Source organism: Fukomys damarensis, unplaced genomic scaffold (assembly GCF_012274545.1).
Source record: "Fukomys damarensis isolate Sample0158 unplaced genomic scaffold, DMR_v1.0_HiC HiC_scaffold_16, whole genome shotgun sequence".
Taxonomy (NCBI): domain Eukaryota; kingdom Metazoa; phylum Chordata; class Mammalia; order Rodentia; family Bathyergidae; genus Fukomys; species Fukomys damarensis.
The window spans coordinates 103,402,205-103,413,628 of record NW_022900928.1 but is presented as its reverse complement, the minus strand read 5'-3'; the positions used below and the strand labels follow the sequence as shown (position 1 = coordinate 103,413,628).

The window sequence follows — 11,424 nt, the reverse complement described above, 5'->3', positions numbered from 1 at the left end:
AAAAAAAAAAAAAAAAAAAAAAAAAGCCCAATTAACCTAATGATTCAATTTAAGTACCTAGAAATACAAGAACAATCCAAATCCAAAGCTAGTACAAGGAAAAAAAAGCTATAAAAATCAAGCAGAAATAAATGAAATTGAGAATTTAAAACAACATAAAAAATTCAGTGAAGAAAAGGGCTCATTCTTTGTTAGAATAAATAAGATAGAGAAACCCTTAGCCAGTCTTACAAAAAAAGGTAAAAGACCCATTTTGATGCAATTAGAAATGAAAAAGGTGAAATCACAAGAAACACCACTGAAATTCAGATGATTATTACTATTTTGAAAACCTGTACTCCAATAAATTGAATCCAGAAGAGATGGATAGATTGCTAGATAGATTTGAATTGCCAAAACTGAACCAAAAAGACCCTGAATAGTATAACAGGCAATAATGTGGAGCAAGTCATATTTTTTTAAGCCTACCACTAAGAAAAGAACCATGAAAAGTGGAGAGTATTGGCCCACTTATTCTTGGAATCTACCATTACCTTGATTCAAAGTCATACAAGGACTTAACTAAAGCCATTAAAGGTCAGTCTCTTTAATGAATTTAAGTACAAAAATCCTCAACAAGATACTGGCAGATAGAATGCAACAAATCATTGAAAAGATGATGCATCATGACCAAGTTGACTTGATTCCTGAGATGTAAGGATGGCTAAATATGCAAATCAATAAATATAATACATCAGATAAATAGAAGCAAAGACAGAAATCACATGAGCATCTCAATAGTTGCAGAAGCCCTGACAAAATCCAACATCCATTCATGATAAGAAACCAGAACAAAATAGGCATAGAATGAATTTATCCTGATCTGACAAAAACCATGTATGATAAACCTACTGCCAACAACATATTTAATAGGAGAAAAACTGAAACTTGCCCTCTAAAACTAGGAACAAGAGAAAGATGCCCACTATCACCACTCCTGTTCAATAAGGTACTCAAAATGTTACCCAGAGAAATCAGGCAAGAGAAATAAATGGCATACACATAGGAAAGAAGTCAAACCATCCTTTGCAGATGACAATCTTTTACATAGAGACCCCAAAAATTCCACTAAAAGAATCTTAGAATTAATAATAAAATTTAGTAATGTATCAGGATACAAAGTCAACACACAAAAGTCAATAGTGTTCGTACACCAATAATGAACTCCCAAGAAAGAAATTAATGAAACAATACCATTAACAATAGCCTCAAGAGGGCCGGGGATTTACCTCAGTGGTGCCACTGTCAACCTTGCAAGTGCAAGGTGCTGAGTTCAATCTCCAATACCAAATACATCAATAGCCTCAAGAAAAATTAAATACTTAAGACTTGACCTAACTGAAAAAGTGAAAAACCTTGACAGTGAAAACTATAATACTTTGAAAAAGAAGGCTGAAGAGGATATCAGAAAATGGAGATATCCTTTCCTGGGCAGGCAGCACTAATTTTGTCAAAATAACTTCCAAAATTAATACATACAACCTTAGTTTGTGAGAATTAATTTGTTTCAGAAACATGCTTGTAATCCAAAGCACTTGTAGATCGAAGTGAATTTTCCCATAAAAAATAATGGAAACTCAGATCATTCATTCCACAACCCAAAATATTCATATACAAATGGTTACAATACTGTAATATAAAAAATGATGAAAATACAGAATATAAATGAATTAATCAGCACTTTAAAAACCTTTGTGGCTGGTGTGAGGGAGAGAGAGGACTATTGTGTAGGAAGACTTTCATTGTTACTAATGGAATCACTGCTCTCTACTGGTTCAATGGGATCTTTTTCTTTTTGTGCAGCTTTAACAGGGAACCTAAGCAATGACACTTGGTTTTACCCCCACCCTTTTCTTTTTTCTTTTGCTTTTTTGAGACAAGGTCTTGCTTTGTACTGCAGGCTGGCCTTGAGTTCGCTGTGTATTCCAGATTAGCCTCAAACTCACTGCAATCCTCCTTCCTGCCTCAGCCTCCCAAGTGCTGGTGTTACAGCTGTGTGCCATTGCACCTGGTGGTTTCGCCTCCGTTTGAGGGTTTCACTGCAATGTGACATTGCATTGTCATTAAACAGATTCATCGCTTACACTGCTATTTGGGTGGTACTTTTCTACAAAATCACTGTTCCCACATTTTATACATCCTAGTCTCATTTGAAGTGAGGGATTCCTCCACCTTTTTTTCTCCTCCTCCTCTGCAGAAGAGATCTCCATAACCTCTTGATGTTGGGAGATGACTACCCCAAATCCTGTAGAGAGAGGTGGGGGAGGGGAGAGAAAGGAAGCAAAGAGGAGAGACACAACTGGCTCACTTGTGATCATGTGACATTCAATGTCACCTACTTCTCATATTGTTTATCAAGTTAACATTTATTAGAAATGTTTGCTCATCTCACATAACACTTATAGTTTGCAATCCAAGGTTTTACTGTTTATAGATTTAATGCAACCCCAATTAGAATATCAGTAGCATTCCTTACAGAGCTAGAGAAAGCAATCCTACAATTCTTATGGAACTGGAAGAGACCCAGAATAACCAAAGCAATCATGGGCAACCACAGCAAAACAGAAGTTATTGCAATACAATACAAAACCACAGCTGGGTCAAATGAAACCTCAAGTTTTAATTTTTTTTATCATTAAGTTACTCTGTTACATTAAAAAAAACACATCATCTTTATCCATTCATCAGTTGATTGGCAATTGGGCTGTTTCCAAGATTTAGCTGTTACAAACAGTGCTCCTATAAACACGACTGTTTATATATCATTGTATTTAATGCCTTTAGTTCTTTTGGGAAGATAACAAGAAGGGGGGGGATAGCTGGGTCAAATGAAACCTCTAGTCCTATTTTTTTGAGGAATTTTCACACTGATTTTCACAGTGGTTGCAGCAGTCTATACTCCCACCAACAGCAGACAAGGGGGTCTCTTTTCTCCACAGACTGCCATCATTTGTTATTGGTTGAACCCTTGATAGTCATTATTGCTGGAGTGAGACGCTGTTGTTCTTGTTTGTTTGCTTTGTTTTGTTTTTGTGGTACTGGGGATTGAGCTTGGGACCTTGTGCTTGTGAGGTGGGAGTGGTGGCACCACTAAGCTAAATCCCCAACCCCAAGTACCATGCTGTTTTTATCAGAGAAGCACTGTAGTGTAATTTCAAATCAGGGATTGTGATGCCTCCTACCTGACCTTTGTTGCTCAGAATTATTGTTGCTATTCCAGGTCTCTTCTGATTCCAAATGAATTTTAGGATTGTTTTATTTAGTTCTGTGAGGTATACTGTTGTTATTTAGATTGGGATTGCATTAAATATGTATAAGTTTTGGAAGTGTGGCCATTTTCTTTATATTGGTTCTGCCTACCCCAAAATAAAGGATGTCTTTCCATTTACTGATATCCTCCTTGATCCTTGATCTCCTTTTTCAGAGTGCTGTACTTTTCAGTGAAAAGATCTTTTACTTCCTTTGTGAAATTGATTCCTAAGTATTTCTTTTTTTTTTTTTAATGCTATTGTGAAAGGTATTGTTTCTCCAATTTATCTCTTAGTGAGTTTGGTTTTTTGGGGGGTTTTTTTTGGGACCGGGAATTGAACTCGGGTCCTTGTGCTTGCAAGGCAGGCCACCGAACGGCTGAGCTAAAACCCTGGCTGAATTTGTTATTTATGTACAGGAATGCTATTGATTTTTGTGTGTTGACTATGTATCCTGCCTTTCTGCCAAATTTGGTTATTAAATCTAGGAGTTTTTTGGTGGAGTTTTGGTGTCTTCTATGTGGAGCATTATGTCATCCACAAATAATGATAATTTAACTTCTATTTCTTTCTCTTGTCTAATTACTCTAGCTAGTGTTTCCAGAAATTTATTGAATGGAAGTGGTGAAAGTGGACCTCTTTGTCTTTTTTCCTGATTTTAGAGTAAAAGCTTTCAGTTTTTAACCATTTAGTATGATGTTGGCTGTTGGCTTGTCATAGATAGCTTTTATTAGGTTAAGATAAGGATCTGCTATTCCAATTTTCTTTAGAACTTTTTTTCGTGAATGGGTGCTTCACTGTGTCAAATACTTTTTCTGCATCTATTGAGATGATCATGTGATTTTTGTCCTTTGCTCTGTTAATAGGGTGCATTACATTTATTGACAAGCATGGGTTGAACCATCCCTGAATTCCTGGGATGAATCCTAGTTGGTTATGGTGTATCTTGATAATTTGCTGCATTGTGTTTGCTAGTATCTTATTGAGGATTTTTTTCATCTATGTTCATTAGGGAGATTGGCCTGTAGTTCTTTTTTTTGGTTGGATTCTTTCTCTGGTTTTGGTTTCAGGAATGACTTTGGGAGTATTGCTTCTCTTTCAATTTCATTAAAGAATTTGAGGAATAGTGGCATTAGATGTTCTCTAAATTTCTTGTAGAATTCAGCAGTCTATTAGGACCTTGGCTTTTCTTTGTTGGTATGTTTTTAATTACCTCTTCAATTTCATTAACTGCTATTGAGTTATTTAGAATTTTTATATTTTCTTGATTCACTTTGGTAATTCATATATATCTAGAAATCTGTCCATTTCTTTTGTATTTTCCATTATATTAAAATAAAGCCGGGCGTGGTGGTGCACGCCTATAATCCCAGCACTTGGGAGGCTGAGGCAGGAGGATCGCTGTGAGTTCGAGACCAGCCTGAGCTACATAGTGAGTTCCAGGTCAGTCTTAACTACATAGTGAGACCCTGTTTCAAAAAACCAAAAAAGGCCGGGGATTTAGCTCAGAAGTTCAGTGGCCTGCCTTGCAAGCACAAGGACCTGAGTTCAATCCCCTGCACACCCCCCCCAAAAGAATAAAGATTCTCAAAAATAGTTGTTAATGATTTTCTGGATTTCTTCAGGATCTGTGTGATTTCACCCTATTTATTCCTAATTACATGGATTTGAGCCTTTCCTTTTTATTTTGATAAGATTGGCTAAGGGTTTATCAATTTTATATAATCTTTCGAAGAACCAACTCTTTTATTCATTGACTCTTTGTATTGTTTTATTACTCTCCATTCTAATCTTTATACTTTCCTCTCTCTTGTGAGCTTTGGGCTTGATTTGCTCTTATTTTTCTAAAAGCTTGAGGTTTAACATTAGGTTGTTTATTTGAGCTCATTCTGTTTTCCTGATGTGAGCATTCACCACTAAAAATTTCCCTTGGAAGACTGCTTTCAGTGCATCTCGTAAGTTCTGGTATGTTATATCAGCATTATCATTTAATTGTAAAAATTGTCTTATTTTGTCTGTTGTTCACTAGTTTTTCAGGTGTTACTGAATTTCCATGTGTTTATGAAATTTTTGTGATTTATTTTGCAATTAATCTCCAATTTCATTGTGCTATGGTCTGATAATATGCATGGGATAATTTCACTTCCTTTGCATTTACTTCAGTATGTACTGTGAGATAGTATGTGGTCTATTTTTGGCAATGTCCTGTGTGCATCTGAGAAGAATGTGTATTCTAATGTGGGGTGGAACACACTATAGACATCTAATAAGTCCATTTATTCAAAATTTGGTTCAGTTCTGATATTTCTTTGTAAATTTTTCTGTCTAGTTCATCTGCTTATTTGTGACAGATGTATATTGAGGTCCTCCATTATAGTTGTATTAGGGCTAATTTGATTTTTATGTCCATTAATATTTGTTTTATACAGTGTGGTGATGGATAATCTCAGCAAGCTTGTATCCACTGAAGTTTATGCTGCTTCTGGTTTCTGGCTGTGAGGCTAGGACCAAGTTGTTCAGCCTGCAACACTGTGGTTGCCTCCTGCCCAGGTGACCTCGGCTCCCTGTCATCTTGGAATTAGCTTCTTGCTACTTTGAACTCAGCTCCCTGACTTCCTGCTGGCTTGATCTTGGCTCCCTGAATGCCTGCCAGCTTGAACTTGTGCGTGCCTCCCCTGACACTGGGAGCTGCTAGATAGAGCCAACATGTAGCTGCTGAGTTCTGAGTTCACTTGGCCCCTTTCCAAAATGGTGACCAGCCAATTGCTCTTTCTTGGAACTTGTCTGAAGTGGAATAACTCATCAGCTGCTGCAGTCTGCTGCGTTCACTGCTCCATTCTACTGGTGCATTTCTCCATGGAGGCCTCTAGGGTAACCAATAGTCACTGTGCCTCTGCAGGTTTCATCCACTCATCCTATGCCACGAGCTGGGGTTTAGGGGGTAAGTGCTGAGTGCCACCTCCCGCTTCTGTATTGAAGTCCCTCTCTTTACTCTCCCTATGGACTCCAATATTCTCTTCAGATCCTTGCTGGTTACTGGGGCCCCATTCCCCTCCTTCTTCCCCTCTTTACATTGTTATTTTCCACCATCTGGACTCTGCATCTTAGAGAAGTTGTTTCCCTGCTGCTCACCACTCCACCCATCTTCCCAGAAGTCTCTTAAAGTATTTTTTGAGTAATCTTTATAGAAGTATATATAGCTGAGACTTTGCATATCTAAGAAAGTATATTAAATTTTATTCATATGAAATAGCAATTATCACTATAGAAAGTTTTCCTAAAGAAATGCGAGCAATATGTAAAGGTGTAAGTTCAGATTTCTTAATTTTACAGTATTATTACAAATGTAAAAATTAGAAAGTAATATATCTCTATCAATAGAGATTGATCAAATGAATAGAATTATTTCTAGTCATACAGAATCATGTTTTATATCTTTTTTATCTAACCAAAATTAATATAAGTATTATTAATCTTTTTGTTTCTTCTTCAAGTTATAATTATAAACTTAGACCATACAAAGCAAGCATTAGCATGTTGTGAGCATTAATATTCTATTTAATCTCTATTTTAGCTTGTCATTTAAGTCTTGAGTAGTTGAATTTGTCTCTTGTTTGCTTGTTTGCTTGTTTGGCACCAGGGATTGAATTTGGGTCCTTGTGCTTGCAAGGCAGGCAGCAGCACCACTGAGCTAAATCCCCAGCCCTTAAATCTTGAGTAGTGAAATAGATATTTGCTATTAAGAAGGTTTTTTTTTTTTATGGAAGCTTAATTTTATTCTATTTGTTATAGTTACTCCATGGATTCCTTTGGGCAACCCAGACCAGAAGACAGCCAGTCAGTTGTCAGCAGGATGCAAAAGAAATACTGGAAAACTAAACAGGTCTTTATCAAAGCAACAGGAAAAAAAGAGGATGAGCATGTGGTGGCATCTGATGCTGAACTAGATGCTAAACTTGAGGTAAATTTCAAGATTCTTTGTGCTGAATGTAACTACTTATTATTTGGAATGTTAAGAGGACTGCAACAAGCTATTAGCCAAAGAGTTTAAGGCAATAAAGGCAAATAATAGAATTTTTTATTTTATTTCATTGTCAGAGATTCTGGATAAGAGGTCACAATTAATTTTTTCTTTCTGTCTGTCTTTTTTTTTTTGAAACAGGGTCTTACTATGTAATTTAGGCTGGTCTTGAACTCACTATGTAGCCCAGGATGGTCAGGATGGTCTGGAGCATGCAGTTATCCTCCTGCCTCAGTCTCCTGAGTGCTGGGATTATAGGCATGAGCCATGATGGTCAGCTGAAGGGTACAAATCTTACAGTTGAAGAATTCTTAGAGCTGGTCATCTAAATTAGATAAATCATGAATTAGGTAATTTTTTCTGGCACACATTCTACTTTTGAAGCTAAATATTAATGAACTAATTAAATTCTCAATCAGGACCTTATTCTCATTATATATTATGTCATAATGTCTTGTACTTTGATGTGAAGTCTTTTACCTCAATGAAATAAATTAATTGAAATAAAACTCAACGAGGATAAAGTAGGTGTTTTGTTTTTAAGGGATAAAGTTATTGAAATATTTCATAATACATTTTTTAGCTCTCATTTATTTATTTATTTTGGTACTGTGGATTGAACTCCGGTCCTTGAGCTTGCAAGGCAGGTGGCAGAACCACTGAGCCATACATATCCCCAGCCCTGTCTTTTTTTATTTTAAATAAAAGGAATTAAGTGCTGTGAAATATTTTGAAACCTGTAAGTATTTTATACATTTAAGAAGTGAAGCTAGTCTCATGTAAATAAATGAAACAGACTGGATTTTTAAAGCAGATTTACCAATTCCATGTACTTATACTAATTTAAGGTAAATCTTACATGTCATTGTTTTCAAACCTAATTATTGTATTGAGAGTCTTCAAAGTATAGGTCTAATTTAGCTGGTCATGGTGGCGCACGCCTGTAATTCCAGCACTCGGGAGGCTAAGGCAGGAGGATCACTATGAGTTTGAGACCAGCCTGGGCTACACAGTGAGTTCCAAGTCACTACATAGTGAGACCATGTCTCAAAAAACAAAACAAAACAAAACAAACAAACAAATATATATGTCTAATTTAATAGGTTTTGATCAAAGTATTTTCTGTCTGTAGAAATATAAACATATTATCATAACAAATACAGAAATAAATTAAGAAGCTTTTACTATATGTATTGAAAAGTGTTATTCTTATGCTTCAACAATAAATGTGGAAAAATGATGGATCTTTATTTTTTGCCATAGTGTTTGTTTTAATACTTAACTCATCACAGTTTTCATAAGACTTTTTTATATTGTTTTACATTGTTAGATAATCTATGGGAGTCATATTTTATATTTATTGTGAATTTACCCTTTAGACCAATATTTGAAATTAACCAACAATTTTACCCCACATACATACTGTTTTTTTAAATGCTAAGAAGTATTTTCATTGTAAAAACAAAAAGCAATAGGGCTGGGTATTTAGCTCAGTGGTGGCACCGCCTGCCTCACAAGTGCAAAGTCCCAAGTTCGATTCCCAGTACCAAAAAAAGCAAAAACCAAAAAACAAAGCAACAGTACATGAATCTTTCAAAAGCGTATGGTAGGGCCAAGGATTTAGCTCAGTGGTGCTGCTGCCTGCCTCGCAAGTGCAAGGGCCAAAGTTCCATCTCATGTACAAGGAAAAAAAAAAATCCCATGGGGAAAATAAAGCATGACAACCTCATCTTAGAACTATCTTTTTTTGTATTCTGTTTTAATCTTCTTCCAGATACACACTTATGACAGATTTTTTTTTTTTTTTTTTTTTTTTTTTTATTGAACGCAGGACTTATGCTTAGGAGGCAGGCAGTGGCACCATTGAGCTAAATCCTCAGCCCAAGACAGATTCTTAAATTGCCAAAACTGGATACCAAATCCAATTCAAACACATCTAAACTTACATGAAAAACTGATAATTATTCACCCACCAAGATTTAGCACTTATTATCAGTATTTGTTTGTTTGATAAGGCATCAGCATTACAGTTAAACTGGTAGAATACTCATACTTCTTGATGATATTGGAAACAATTTGATTGGCCAGGGCTTAATATTAAAACACATTATGGGCTGGGGATATGATGTAGAATGTGTCTTCAGCTCAGATTTTCATGAAATGAAAGGAGCCTACAAAACATTTTCTTTCTTTTCTGTTAGCAGTTAGCACCAATAGTAATGACCAGTTTAATATCTATAGAAAACTCCAAACAAAAATAATCCAAAAACAATTCATATTTAATATTGATTATTTTTAATTTTAATTTATCTTAATGGATACATGCAATTTGTATGTAGAATAAGGTATTATATGATGGTCTATACATGTATACATTTAAACCAGGTTAAATATATTTATCTCCTCATTTATCATTTCTTTATGGTGAAAACGTTCAAAATCCCCTCTTCTAGCTTTTTTAAATGTACAGTACTGATGGGGATTTAGCTCAGTTGTGCCGCCTGCATCACAAGCACAAGGTCCCGAGTTCGATCCTTAGTACCAAAAGAAAAAAAAAATGTACAAAACATTGTTGTCATTTATACTCATTATAACTATGCAACAGTACACTAGAGCTTGTAATACATTATTTTTTATAATAAGTTTACTGAACTCTCTTGCTTAGGTCAATATTAGAAAAAAGCTACAGGCAGAGTTGATACTTTCTAGTTACACTCTTTTTATCTGTAGCTGGCAATATTTGGTGCAGTTTATATTGGATATGCCTTTTTAGTATTTAGATAGTTTAGAGCTGAGGGGAAAACAAACTCTATAGATATATTCTATGTATTTAGTCATTTTCTCCAACCCTGAAAGAGAAAATCTAACTAAATGTGCTTCATTATAAGTAAAACCAAAATTTAAGTATATCACAGCCAAGGAAAATAGACATAATATGTACTTAAAATGTACTGCTTTTGAAGTGCTTTTAAGTTACATTTGTTTATGGTTCTTTAAATTGCCCTAATAAAATTTATATTTCAAGGTTTTTCACACCATTCAAGAGACATGCACTGAACTTCTGAAGATAGTCGAGAAATATCAGCTAAGACTCAATGGTATGACATCATAGATATCTGTTAATTCCCATTTAAAATAAATATTAATTTGCATGTTTAAAAGTGAGTTGTTTAGTGAAAAAATACTAGTTTAATGATTTTGTATGCAGTTTTATGGCAAAATATGAATATTTATAATGAAATGTTCTCAAAGTTCTGAATATCCATCTTTTCTCTCTTTAGTTCATCAAATACTATTTTGATATAGATCCATTTTGCTGATGTTCAGTTTTTTTGCCAGGAGTCTTAAGTGGATTTGCTTCCATCACTTAAAAACTTTCTTCTTTGATGCCTCCTTACCCTCACTGTTAACACCCCCTTCCTCTGTTCCTCTTATTTGTCATAATTGTCTGTATGCATAGCCTCCATTCATTTCTTTGTGCTTTAACTTAGGCTCACTGTAGTCTAGTTTTCAGTTCTCTTGTCGAGGTCATGAAGAGTTAAATCCAATGCCCAAGTCTCATGTCTTATTTGGACCATCACATTAAAACAGTTGATTATTCCCCCTCCTTGATACACTTTCTTTACTTTGCCTTCAGGCACCATACTTCCCTTTTTTTCCTCTTAAAATTCATTCCTTCTCTACATCCTGCCCTTACTCGATTCTTCTCTTCTTGACCTCTTTATTTTGAAACTCAGTCTTTGAATCTCTTCTCTTGCTTTAATTATAGAGGCCTGCTGGATGGCACTACCCCTGTGATGCTGTTACTTTTCTGATCACATCTCCTAAAATCCTTATTTAACTTTATTAATCTCTTTTTCAACAGGCATATCTGCATAATGGGCTCTCTAACTTCTCTTAGGTATTTGATCAAATATCATCTTTTTAAAGAGGTAATACCCTTCTTCTTGTCCACTCAATTTTTTTTAATATTCAACATTAATATAGGGAATAATTTTTTTTGCAGTACTGGGGATCGAATTTAGGACCTTGCATGGTGCCACTGAGCTAAATCCCTGGCATATATATAGATATATCGATATATATGCTTTCTTTCTTTTTTTTTTTTTTTTTTTT

The 11,424-nt window shown here is 35.1% G+C and overlaps 1 protein-coding gene across 12 annotated transcripts in view; it reads left to right on the top strand.

Annotated features, from left to right (window-relative positions):
• Ica1l (islet cell autoantigen 1 like) overlaps window positions 1-11,424 on the top strand; it is a 106,716-nt gene that overhangs the window by 12,326 nt on the left and 82,966 nt on the right. For 11 of the 12 annotated variants that reach the window (XM_033764548.1, XM_033764547.1, XM_033764545.1 and 8 more), the window contains 2 exons: window positions 7,080-7,248; window positions 10,334-10,406. In XM_033764548.1, the coding sequence (XP_033620439.1) occupies window positions 7,087-7,248; window positions 10,334-10,406 (235 nt within the window). In that variant the 5' untranslated portion in view covers window positions 7,080-7,086. Of the gene's footprint in view, window positions 1-5,673; window positions 6,229-7,079; window positions 7,249-10,333; window positions 10,407-11,424 lie in introns of those variants that run through there. The other variant, XM_033764546.1, reaches the window with a different exon arrangement.